This window comes from Paralichthys olivaceus, chromosome 11, assembly GCF_024713975.1.
Source record: "Paralichthys olivaceus isolate ysfri-2021 chromosome 11, ASM2471397v2, whole genome shotgun sequence".
NCBI lineage: Eukaryota > Metazoa > Chordata > Actinopteri > Pleuronectiformes > Paralichthyidae > Paralichthys > Paralichthys olivaceus.
In genome coordinates, this window is record NC_091103.1 from 6505627 (window position 1) to 6519179 (window position 13553).

At 42.9% G+C, this 13553-nt stretch overlaps 1 protein-coding gene across 5 annotated transcripts in view; it reads left to right on the forward strand.

The window, feature by feature from the left end:
• Nucleotides 1-13553, forward strand: part of dpf1 (double PHD fingers 1) — a 41309-nt gene that overhangs the window by 16800 nt on the left and 10956 nt on the right. For all 5 annotated transcript variants that reach the window (XR_011244488.1, XM_069534059.1, XM_069534061.1 and 2 more), the window contains 3 exons: nt 636-725; nt 1517-1595; nt 1725-1856. Coding sequence is in view for 4 of the 5 variants with exons in the window: in XM_069534059.1 (XP_069390160.1) it covers nt 636-725; nt 1517-1595; nt 1725-1856 (301 nt within the window). In the remaining variant the exon portion in view is untranslated. The remainder of the gene's footprint in view (nt 1-635; nt 726-1516; nt 1596-1724; nt 1857-13553) is intronic.

Genomic DNA, 13553 nt, shown 5'->3' on the forward strand with positions numbered 1-13553 from the left:
AAAATAATAAAACTGACCCAGATGATGCGATTGTCCTCGACAGGAATCATTTCATATCATGGGCATATTTATCATGTGCACACAAGATGAACAACCTTTCAGGACTTTGGGGGCTCTGTACATCTCTCCTCTAGACTAGTAGACATTGAGTATAGAGAATGGGGGAAGACACACAGCAAAGGGTTGGGTCGGAACCCAACTGAAGATCCAAGCATCCATATGTGTGAGGCCCACTAACCTGCAGCACGTCACGGATGTCATTACTTAGACTTTTCAAGTATTATAAACTGGAGTTGAGGGTTTTAAAAGAAGCAGGCATAGGCCACCAGTTGACTTGTTAATGTGCATCTACGGAGTCTCCTCGCTTGGAATACTAAGATGCATTTTGAGCCCCTTCAGTTAAGAACAGTGACACACTTGGCTATATTTAGTGTTAATGGTTCTGCTCTTACAGTTGTTTCCTGCACTATGATTAAGCAAACAACCTCAAAATCAACAGTAAGATGTACAATTTAATGACCACCCACGGGTCATATGGAACAAATGGAAGGAAAGGCTGAGATGGCTGAAAAAAAAGAAAAGAGAAGTCTCACAGTCTACCCTGTACCTCTCTCTCCTATATTTCGCCCCCACAGAAGCTGCTTGTCGGGGATTTCCCTCACGAGCTGGAGGTGGATGAGATGGAGGAGGACGTTCCGAAGCGCAAGAACCGCACCAAAGCACGGGTAAAACACAGCAGTGACATTTCATACTCCATCTCTCTTTAATTAAGCCAAGAAAGAAAAAGTTTGGCTGTCAGTATAGAGGAGTGAAGCCAAGGAAGATTCAAAGTCTGCAGAAATGATCGAGATTGAGCTCAAAGTCCAAGTGTGGTGGGCCTGAGGTGAAGGTTTCTTGAATAAGCCTACAAGATATTCTGATGCACTATACTTGAGCACAACCTTTGCATGCGTGTGTGAACGTTTCACTTTTTACAAGATGAATACAGTCTACACACCAACAGTCATTACGAAAAATAGATACAAAGTGATCCAGAAATTGAGATTCCGCTCGTGCTGGGACAACATTTTATTTTATTTTTTAAAATTTCTGCAACTTTGATTAAATCAGACTCGCTCCATCGTATGTGAAGATAATCAAGTGTTAACAATGTATTCTGAAAAGTATCACACACGTGTACACACACACACTCACACAAACACATGCTCACACGCAGACACCAGGGTTGCTAATTGGAGCTGTTGCTCCCCTGCTTGGTGTCATCAGCCCCCTCCTGCTGGAAGTGCAGCTTTACACTGAGAGCAGATGATTAGCATGCAAACTTGTGTGTGTGTAAGTGTGTGTGCGTGATCGTGTGAATATGGGTTTGTAGACACTTGAACACACAAATCAAGAGTGTGCTGTTACGCTAGTTTCATTTTGTGTGTGTGTGTGAATACAGGACTTCTGTGACAATTCAAGAAGCTGAAACTTTAGCCATGTATTTTCTGTGTGTGTGTGTGTGTGTTTGCTCCAGGCCTACGGCGTCGGGGGCATGAGAAAGAGACAAGAGCTGCCTGCCATTGAAGACAGAGACAAGCCTTACGTCTGTGACAGTGAGTGCATCGTTACGTCTTTATTCACATTTGTCTTTATGTTTGTATGCATAACTTACTTGTACAGAAAACCTAGATACTTTATAATAGACTTAATAGACTGAATGTGTGTGTGTGTGTGTGTTCCAGTTTGTGGAAAGCGCTATAAGAACCGCCCAGGGCTGAGTTACCATTATACTCACACCCACCTGGCAGATGAGGAGGGGGAGGAAGACTCAGAGCGACACACACTACCCTTCCAGCGCAAGAACAACCACAAGCGTGAGTCTGCTGCCTGAATATTAAACTTTCTCACAGTCGTCTTGTTGTCCATCATTATTCACCTCATGCTGACGATATTGTTTGGCAGGAAGAGCTGCTTCTGAGACCTCACGACAGGATGAACATATAGCAGGGTTAGCAGTATGAGCTTTCATAATCAGAATATTATCAAGAACTATTGATCGTCCCAGAGTTCCTCCTGCAGTGTTATAGATAGTTACTGTGCTGACTGAGCTGAATCCAAACTTTCCTCTTGAGTGGATGAAAGATAAGATTTCTCCCAGTGGAGAACTGGGTTTAGCAGATTTCTACAGTTCCAACAGACTCAGACAGAGGCAGTGAGGCTGTGTTAAGCTGTGTTTGTGGTTTATAAAAATCCTTCGACTTGGCTTCTTAGCCCACTTCTTGACCTGCGTGAAACAAAGGTCAGACGCTATGGTGAACTGACATTTCAGTGATGGATGGAGATTTGATTCAATGATGTTATTGATGTTTGAGTAACGTTTAAAAGATCTGACTTCAAAAGACTAAAAAGAGGAATAAAAGGAAACTGAAACCAAATTAATTAAATTCAGGTTTATTTAAATTTTTGTAAATGACATAAGAAAATTATCTTTAATATGAAAGGATCCCTCTCTCTTTCACTATATATAAATATATATATATAAACATTCGTGGAATTAGTATAGATGTACATACATATACATACATTAATATACATACTGTACATCACAACTATATGTACATTTATAATATAATACTATTTAATATACTACTGTGAAATAATACTCATTTATGAATACAACGCATTATCTTTAAACATATTTCCATACTCATATTAAAACTGTATACGTTTAACAGTCTATATATGAATATACAGTATTTAGAAGTATATCTTATCTTGTCTTACTTACATGTAGTAATAGGACAAGGGGCCATGGGCGAGCAGAAATAACGTGAAATAAAGCATTGACTTAATATCAGTGCAGAATAATCTATGTTAATCTTATTCTGAGAGTATAAAGTGTTGTCAGTGTTTCCATCAGTTTACACAACCTTAACAGATTTAACAGCTCCTGCATAGACACACGAGCTCAGTGAGAACTCTTCAATGGACACTCATCAGCTCAGTAGCTAAATCAGTGGGCAAACACCAGTCATACACTCTGGGAAATTTCCAGCCCACTCTATATTTGTACCTTTCAATGTACCTTTCAGTTTAAAGCACGCAGTATTGCTGCAGCTATCAACAGCTTAATGAGTTTCCATTAATGTGCTGCTCCAGAATATCATTAAGTTATAATTAAGACCCATGGTATTGCTTGCTAATGCCTCCAGCACTTTGTGCCAGACTGTGTAGGAATGTATGTAAATGCAGGAGGGCAAAGGAACAGATGTTTTTGTTGTGAAGTGGTTTATCATATATTTATATTAATACTTCAGTATTTTCAACCATGCTTGTGGTTTTGTGAACAGCAGCGTTGGTTTGTTGGTCAGTTGTCTAACACTTTGTTGATCCTGAAATGTCTCGACAGCTATTTGATGTATTACAGTGCAACTTGGTGCAATCACTCATGTTCCCTGGCTGAACTATTGTAACTTTGGTGATGCCCTGATATTCTTCTTCCTCTTCCTCTATCTCCACCATCAGATTGAAATGGTAATTTGTGCTGTAGCCTACTCCATTCTAACATAAGTACAATGTTAGCATTAACAGCTTCGAGCTAAAAGCACTGCTGTAGCCTTCCTAAGTACAGACTCTTAATTTTTTTCTAAGTGACCTGAGATATCAAACATTTTATTTCACAATGTTAAATCATTAATGTTGAGGATCCCTGTTGTTGCAGAAGGTTCTTCATCAGTTTATCACATTCAGATGACCTCAGCCCATTTTTCTGGAATCATGACAATGGTGTCAATGTTCAGTTCCAATGCAGAGTGTAGTGCGTCCTATAACGTTGTTATTGAATGTAAGTCAGGGTTTTCTGAATTATAAAAATCCTTCAATTCTGCCAATGAGGCTGACGATTATCGAACAGTGTCATCAAAGGGAAGAGTACAGTCTGCAAATTCACCCCATTACAGATGTGTGGGTTAGCACTGTTGCCTAACTGCAAGAAGGTCGCATCGGTTCGATTCCTTGTTCGGCCGTTTTAGTGGCCCCGTGATAAGCTGGCGACCTAGGATGTAGTGTGCCTTCTGCCTAATGTCAGCTATATCAGATACAGCTCTCCACAACATTCCAAGGATAATAAGAATAGATTGTGGATTGATGGATGAAATAATGCAGGTTACATACATTAGTGATGGCTTTGTTTCATAATGTGTTTCAAAAGTCCATTGTATAATACCCATGACTCTGTTTCCTGAAAGCATCTTAAGGCTCAGATGCTCTTTGGCCAGTTGTAAATCTGTGTGCTGAGATCGTCCTATAGCCTTGAAAAGCTTTTGGGAAGTGGAACCCAGGTCTTGGCACTGCATGTCGCAATTTGATGGAATGTGGCCATTATAAATGTTATTACTTAATGTACATTGAATGTCAGTCTGGATTTCACCTCATGCCACATTATTCCTTCTGGGACATTGCTTGTATTTAATCAGATCACGGGAAGTAAATCTGACAGTTACTGAATATTGGCAGAGTCTGTGATGCTGCAAAGAGGCCGAGTGCAATACCTGGAGAGCAAGCTCCAAATATCACTTGGGCTGTAAAAAACGCACTGAATGGCAGAATATATAGTGCTGCGGGTTGTATGCATCCTAAGACTGCGGTTATTACAGTGCGACAAAGGATCTGCTAATGGGGACCATGAGAGAGAAATAAGAGTGAATAGTAAGTAAAGCAAATATTTAGGTTTCTATGAGCTGGTCATGACTCAGACCTCAAACCTCTGCTCCCCTCAGATGCAGCATATCCACAATAACTAAACAGCTTGTTGTCTTGTAGCTACTCATTTCCACCCCCCAGGGCCAGTTTTCTATCAGCGTGTGGTTTTTGTCCAACGTTGTCTTTTGTCTGCGTCTTTTGTTTCTTTGTAAACTCTTCTTATCGTGTGTGTTTATCCTGTGGGAGATTGTGTTTTTGTTTGGAAGTAATTGTCAATAAAATGGCTATAGTTGTTCACAAAAAAAACAAAAAATAGCTGTGGACATTGGAAAAATGGAACGCAGATAATTCATCCACTTTCTTTGTTCGTCCCATTCTTAAAACAAGCCACTTGCTCAGAATAGAACGTAGATAAATACACACAAAAACACACGTGTCCACATTATCCGTGTATGCTGCACTACAACAATGTCCACACTGAAACTATGCTGCCTCTCATTTAATTGGCAGCGTGCGTTTTTAAATTGGCCTGTCTGACAGAAAAGACTGGCCCAGTCTGTAAGCGTGTGTGTGTGTGTGTGTGTGTGTGTGTGTGTGTGTGTGTGTGTGTGTGTGTGTGTGTGTGTGTGTGTGTGTGTGTGTGCCTGTGCCTGTGTGTGTGTGCGTGTGTGTGTGTGGCCATGCTGCAGTCTTAGGTCTTTCCAGTGGAGGAGAGCAAGGGAGACAGCATTTGAATCGTTTAATATCCCCCATCACTCCCTCCCAAACAGTCAGTAATCACACACACACACACACACACACACACACACACACACACACACACACACACACACACAGCCTCAGAAAATGCAATCTTCTCTGCTGAAATGAAAAAGAAGCTTAGCCCTTGTGTGTGTGTGTGTGTGTGTGTGTGTATCCCCGCATGCACATGCATTTGCAAGGCTCTGTGAGTGCGTACATGCATGCAATTGTGATTACATTTGTGTGTATGTACATGCGCCATGCCATTATAACTTTCCCCCAATCTGCTGAGTGTCATGAAGGAGACTCCTCCAGCCTTTGGTATATTGCCACATATGTAATATTATTAATATGGCTCCCCCAAATGAGAGCAACCCTGCATGCATAATTTATGCTATACTCTTGCTCAGAAAGAGCTGTCTAGACGCTATAGTATGAATGCAGCATCCACGGTACAAGTGGAAGCTGAAAGTTTGCACAAAAACTATAAAACTCTCTCTTTTCTGAACCTCATCCAATTCCATTCTCACTCCCTGTTTTTCCATCAGTGTGATAAATGCCAGATTATTCCACCAGGAGATGAGATTTTCCTTCCCTCTCTTTCTCTCTGTCCATCTTCCTCTTCTGCGTTTCCTCTGCATCCTCACTTAACCCTCCTCTCCCCTCATGCTCTGCCTCCCCCTTTTCCCTTCTCCTCCGTCTTCTTTTGCTTCATCCATCATCCAGCTTTGGATTTTGTTTTAATTCATTTCACTGTTTTGTGTCTCTCCCCCTGAGCAACATCGCCAAAACCAGCCACCACTATTAAACCTCCCTGTATATTTGGATCCCAGCCGATATACTGTTGACTCAAAGCGATCAGCTCCATTAAAATTCATGACTGCACCACATTCAGTGTTGTTGTTTTTTTTACTCTCTTTTACTTCTTTCTTCTGAACAGGAGAAGAAGAACATTGGAGGTAGAGAAGGAGTAGGTGCTAGGATAGAGGTGTGGGGGGTTCTCTTTTGGCATTGATGTGAGGTGGGAGGGGGTGGGGGGGGGGGGGGGGGGGAGAAGAAGAGGAGGAGGAGGCTGAGGAGAAGTGGATGAATAAGGGGGATGTTTACTTTGGAGGTCAGCCCTGCTGTGTCCACCTGAAAATTGGTTTTGTTGGGTAAGAGCAGAGAGAGAGAAAGAGAAAGAAGGAGGGAAGTGGAAGAAAGAGGGAGAGAGCGAAATAGTGAAATAGCAGAAATGAGATAAATAGATTGCACGAAGGACATGACAACTGAATGAGAGAAATAATAGAAAGACAGAGAGAGAGAGAGGGAGGGGAGGCGGAAGGGGGAGGTAGAGAGAGGGCGGGGGGATAGTTGTCATTAAATCCCCCTTCTCAAATCAGAACTGAGATTCAGAGGCCACTTTATCTGGACGGACAGACGGTCCTACAGTGTGGAGCAGCAGGGACGCTCTGAGTGTGTGTGTCTGAAAATGCACACAACGCACACACACATTGACACACACTGTAAGAAGTGCTTGCGTGTGTGTGTGTCTGCCACTGAGTTGTGTGAATGTGCTATATGGGCAATCATGCCCAACTTTGTGTGTGTGTGTGTGTGTGTGTGTCATGTAATTGAGCTCTTTGAAGGTCAGCATCTCTCTGTTCCGATCCACCATTGTTAGTTGTTGTGGTGTTTTTTTTGCTCTCCAGTGTTTTTTTTTGTTGCCTTGTGTCTCAAAATGGCCTCTCGTCTTCCTCCCCGCTGTCATTGAAAGAAATTTTGTTCAACCAACATCGATGTGAAGCAAAGCTGACCGACCTGAAGTGGCCGCTCCCCGGCCTGTTTTCACTCAACATGTGCACCACTGCTTCTCTTTACACCCCGTCCTCCTTATTCTGAATTATTCAGCAAAGATGATTTGGAAGTGTGTTAAGATTCTACCTCTTACTTTAGCTGTTAGATTAATAGAAGAATCACTGGGCAGATACAGGTGTGTTACTCTTTGTCAGTACATTTTGTCCATCGTGAGCTAGAAAGTAAACTTGTATATTTTATTATTTGATTATTGTGTGAATGTTTAACAATGAAGTCACCCGTTCATCTAAATTTTCTTCGACGATTCAATGGGTTTTTGCTTCCTCCTTCCTCTCGCGTGTAGATTTTGTGATCTGCTGAACATGTCATATCTCTACATGTTAGAACATCGGCGGTTGTGGAGATAAAGAGCACGCCATGCTTTCTGGATGTGTTCTGAACTTTTCACGCACACCGGCATTTCTCCCCAGCTTTTGATTGGCTGACTCTTGGCTGCTGCTGCACGGCACAGGAAAGGAAGGGAGAAACGGCTGTTGCCTAGCAATCCGGTTGCCATAGTTACCGCCAGGGCTCCCTCCTAAAGACTGTTATGTACATTGAAAAGAGAGAGGGAGAGAGAAAGAGAGAGAGAGAAAGAGAGAGAGAGAGATGGTAGGGGAAGGAGAGAGAGAGGGAGGAGAGGTGTGGTGAGAACAGAAAAGGGGAGGGAGGAAGAGAGGAGAGGGAAGGAAGAAGAAGAATGGAAGAAGTTGAAGTGTAGAAGGAGCGGAGGGGGCACAGAGGAGTTCATTAAAAATAACATAAAGAATGGGAGGAGAGAGAGAAAACAGACAAAGAGAGAAGCCGAGCGAGAAGCAGAGAGTTGTACAGACTGAGAAAAAAAAAATCTCTTCATGATTCATCATATAGATTCCCCCAGACAGTTGGGATGGTGAAGGCAGGGTAATATTGGAGTCTGCTTCATTTGGTATTCTGTCTTAAGATGTGGTGCTGTGGCTCGCTGGCTGGTTGTTTTGTGGTTCCTCGGCTGTGTTGGCCATGTTTGGATAAGCCCCCCCAACCCTAACTACCACAACCCTCCCCGCCACCCCCAGCCCGACATCCATCCTCACCCTCTATCCATCTCCTGTAGTCTGGTTTTCTTTCTGTTTCTGAAATCTCACAGTAACAAGAACAAGAGGCAATACAACTCAGCAACAGTTTTTACATTCCACAATGATATGAAAACCCAAATGTTGATTCACATAATGCAGTGGTGAATTAACATTTTGCACATACTGATCTTGCTGTGCTATTCCAGGAAAACCTCCTCCTGCACCCAAATGATGCCTTTCACAAGTCTGGTTTGTTTAGAATAAAATTCTAATTGGTAGTTAGCACAAGCAGTGATAGCTACCATGACTGAACTCACAAAGCACCTCCTACAGAAACTCCAACTCCACATCTCAGTGAAAAAAAATACCAGGAAAACAAACAAACAAATGTTTTTTTTCTTTCCTCTTTCTTGATCATTGATCATTTGACATTTCTACATGACAGTGCGGCGCTGACAGACAGTATAGTGGACCATGTGTGGTTGGGCACAATTCAAACAGGATTTCACAGTCACATTCCCAGCCGGCTCTCTCCCTGGAACAAAATAGGATTAATAATTTGCATTTTAACTCTTCATCGACAGAGACACGAGCCGGGCTAAGTGGCTCTTTTTAAGTGTGTATATATCTACACACCACAAAAATTAGGGTATACGGTGTGTGTGTGTGTGTGTTTGTGTCTATGTGTGATTTCTTTACATACATGATTTATGGGGAGTTTTTGTGTTTGTGCATTTGTGTGTGTGCGTGTGTTTGAATGTGTGAGTCTTATTAACATGTGTGTATACTGGCTAAATGTGCACATATCTGCAGGCTGCAGAGCCTGATGGATTGTGTGTGCGTGTGTGTTTGTGTGTCTGTTTCTGTGGGTCAGTGTGATTACATAGCAGCCATAGATCAAGTTTTATTATGCACCAAAACTCCCTCTGTCCTCTCTCCTTTGCAATGTCATCCCTGCACACAAGCTCACGTTGCACACATTCACACAAATGCATGCATCCAGACCCACAATGCACTAGGAGTTACGCAACCTGCTGACTGGACATGAGTGAAAGTAGTACTTGTGTGTGTGTGTATAAGGGTGATGGGTGGGGTAGGTTCGGTGGATTCACGAGCAGAAACGAGGAAAAAACAGGGAGAAGAAAGCATGGCACTGGTGCAGGCATTAGAGTGACAACAGATGGATTGCAGGAAAGAGCTCCAATTTCCTCTCTTTGAGAGTAAAGGGGGAAAAAAATAGATCGACCGAAATAAGGAAAGGGGAAGCAAAAGAAAAAAATGAAGCACAATGATGCGCAGAGAAGAGATCGAATCAGAGGCAGAGAGAGCAGCAGCAATAATGAGAATGCATGAAAGTGCAAAGAGGAAGAGGATAGGAGAAAGAGTGAGTGGAGGAAGATCCAAAGGGAGAGAGAATTGGTGGCAGTGACTTTTCATCTGTGACTGACGGTTTCCATCTGACTGCATCTCTGCCTCTGTGTCTGCATAAAAAAACCTGGAGATGTCTCCTTGAGAATTTGGGATTTGTGACCATTTCGTTTAGAATATGTGCAACATTTGCATTGTGCTGTATGTAATTCTGTGTGCGTGTTTGTGTGTGTGATTGTGTGTGTGGCTGAACCAGAGTTACAAGGATTTTCCTTCATCACAGTAAAAGAGAGCAGTTGGGGGATGGGACTGGATTTGGACAGCAAAAGTTATTATGCAAAGGATTGGTTGTAAATCTTTAAGTGTGTGTGTGTGTGTGTGTGTGTACTATATTGTAGTTGTGTGTTTTGGGTGTGTTTGAGTTCTGTGTTTGTGAGCACAGATGGACTTTACTGTACGTGTGTGGTTTTGTTTCATCTGTGTGTGTGTGTGTGTGTGTACATGCTCTCATTGTAATCGTGTGTTTTTGTGCTGCTCCTGAGAGGCTCTCCTCATTAAGCAGTGAGGCGACAGGAGTGCAGAGTGTGTGTTTTCACACACCGCTGCTCCGATACAACGAGAGCCACTTTTTTTCACCTCCTTTCCTTCTCTCCCCTTTGTGCCTCCATCTTCCTCCGCTCCTCTTCTCCCTCTGTTTTTCACCCGTTCTTTCCCCACTTGCCCAATCTGTTTCACCGCGCCTCCTCATTTTTCCTCCACCTTCGTTTCTCCTCCTCATTCTCGCTCCTTCGTCTACACCTGCTGCACTGGACTGTGTGCTGCCTCCCATAACAGTAACATTGAAAGTGAAAATATTCACACTCAACCTTCCGGGACACCACAGCCTTGATTAACCAAGTTTCGCATTTTGTGATATCCGTAACCATGGCAACTTTTTTTTTTGTTCACTGACTGAATGGCTTACCTTTATCGAAACAAACAACAGAACTGCATATAACAGAAGTAAAAAAGAAGCATTTAAAATAATTTGGAGCAATATACAACCAATCAAAGACCAGACAGAGAGACACAGGAGAAGGGAGATAAAGAGACAAGTCAACAGGTAGGGGCATTTGATTGACATGTTAGTGTGTGTGTGTGGTCCAGTTCTATCTCATGTTGTCGAGAACGAAATCATTACATTTTATAAGATATGTTTTCAGGTAAGGTTTAGGTTAAGGTTAGGTTTCTGTCAAGGTTAGGTTTAGGTCAAGGTTAGGTTTAGGGTTAGGGTTAGGATTAGGTTAGGTATTGGTTTGGGTTCAGGTTACGTGATATGGTTAAGTTTAGAGTAAGTCTCCAGGAAATCTATGTAGGTCAATGTAATGTCCTCTAATGTCATGGAGACACAGCTGTGTGTGTGTGTGTGTGTGTGTGTGTGTGTGTGTGTGTGTGCGTGTGCGTGTGTGTGCGTGTGTGTTTGCAGGAGGCAGTGGTAATTCCCCTCTGATGGAAGCGCTAAGTTGATGAGGCTTCCACTGTGGCTAGCCAGAGGAGGAGATTATCGACCAGCCAGAGTCGGGCTGTGGTTTGGTTCCAGGTCAGAGTCTTGAGGGAGATGGAGGAGAGAGGGGGTATAAGGGGGGAGGAAGAGCAGAGGTTGGTGGGGTAGAGAAAGAGACAGGGCGATGCTGGAGGAAGAAAATGGGGGAGATGCAGGGTGAGGATAAAGACACCATGCACCCTGCACCCAATCATAGGTTTTTTTCTCCTCTCGCTGCTTTTCTTCATAACACATTGTAAGAAATGTTCCTCTAATGCCGGTCAGCAATGGTTAGAGAAAACAAACTATTCTAAAGATGCAAATATTCTCTCAGACAGTTGAGATCACTTCACAGTGCAGTCCAAGTTTTCCTGACTTTTAAAAACCACATTGGCAACTGTGGGCTCAATATGAGAAGCTTAATTTGAATACTTTTGCAGCGCTAATCGCTGTCACTATCCATTTAAATCCACACATCTCCAAATGTTATGGTTATTAAAAAAAAAATTCAGACAAGCTGAATGTCATGTCTGTGGGTTGAAAAAAAATGATCCTACTTTGTAAATCTTAAAGTTAATACCCATTTAATTATCATTGGTGATTTTCTAAGCTTGTGAAAAGCTCATGTTTTGGACATGCACAGTTATTACAGAGCAGAGTAATTTAAACAATAGGCAACGTACCCTGGTCCCGCTGCATCTCTGAATCAAAACAGAAGACCTTCTATGATGATGTCGTAAAGCAGCGTGGGATCTTGGGAGTTGTTGTCCTCAGATTCGACAGTTACGAGTCACCAATACAAGGAAGAAATTGCAGACATGGCTAACTGGCTAACATTGTGTTTTCCCTTCTGCATTCATCATTTGCCCCTGAACTTGAAGCAGAAATTTGCAAAGCGACGGGTAAAGCTGATATGACGCAATTAAAGTGTGACCAAAATTAAACATGTTCTTACCTTGAATAAAATTTGAGATTTCTCTGGGTTTGAAAATTGTTGGAAACATTTTGGATAATGCGTGTGCACAAATCAAAAATATATATCACATCTGTGTGATAATTTGTCAAGGATTCATCATATATTACATTTTACGTATAAATAGTTAAGCTTTTCAAGTTTCATTGTTTCCTTCCGTTCTTCTTCCTTTTTCTTCTGTCTTTTGTTTCCGGAAAAACCACAGTTCCTCATATGTTAGGCTTGACCCCCCAATTTTTTTTAAGCGTCACTTAACTGCCCCGTTGAAAGCATTAAAGAAAATAGGAAAATTCATAAATTGAATACGTGAGAATGTACAATCAGAAAAAGGGAGCTTGCAGAGTGCAAAATAACAATACAAGGTAACGAAGAAGCAGCATGGAGGAGGAAATGAGAAAAAGTATTATAAAGCAGAGAGGGAGGAAGGATAGGGAAGGGTAGCTGCTGGGGGGGGAGGGGGGGGTGTATGCGTTGTGGGGGTGAGGGATGGGGAGGGGGTGAGGAGCATTTGAGGATTCATCTCTTGCTGGATAATTCCCAGGAGGATCTCTCTCCAACACTTGAAAGCTGTGAAGTGTGCGGTTCTGCTCATACTCCTCCTGGTAATTGGAAGAGGAGAGCAGAGGAGGGAGGGAATGTGGGAGGGAGGGAGAGGAGGGTCAGGTAAAGGAGGGAGGTAAAAAAGAGAAGAGGAGGAGGGAGGATGAAGCAGGTAAGGATTTGGAGACATAGAGGGACAGGGGGAGTGGTAAAGGTATACGAGGGGGTTAGGAAGAAGAGAAAAGCAGAAAAAAAGCCACCTGACTAGAGCCATCTTTCTTTGTTCGCCCTCTCATTTTTCCCCCCAACCTGGCATATATCTCTTTTATTTTTGCTCATTAGCTCACCCCTCTTTATTCCCTTTCTCTCTATCACTGTCCTCATCCCTCCCTCCCTCCCTCTCTCCTTCCCTTAGCCAGCAATGGCGTGTCTGTGGTTGCAGGCAGCTTCTGAAACATGGCCACAGGCGTTTAATCATTGATGGAGTTTTTTTCCTCCGTGCAGGCAGGCCAGCGGGCAGCCCCAGCTCACTCACATGCATCAGGACCTGCTGATTCACTCTCTGGGGCTTCACAAACACATACACACAAGCACACACACACACACACGCACACAGACACACGCACGCACGCACACACACACAGACATGAGTACAAAAGGTAGAGATGCACGCACATAACAGTAGCACACAGACACAGATAAAATGCAGTCTGTGTGTGTGTGCGTGTATGTGTGTGTGTGTTTGTGTGTGTGTGTGTTGTGTGTGGCTATCCGCATGTGTACCAATCCCACCAGGGATTGCGAGGCCCAATCAGCAGCAGTGAGCCCAAATAAA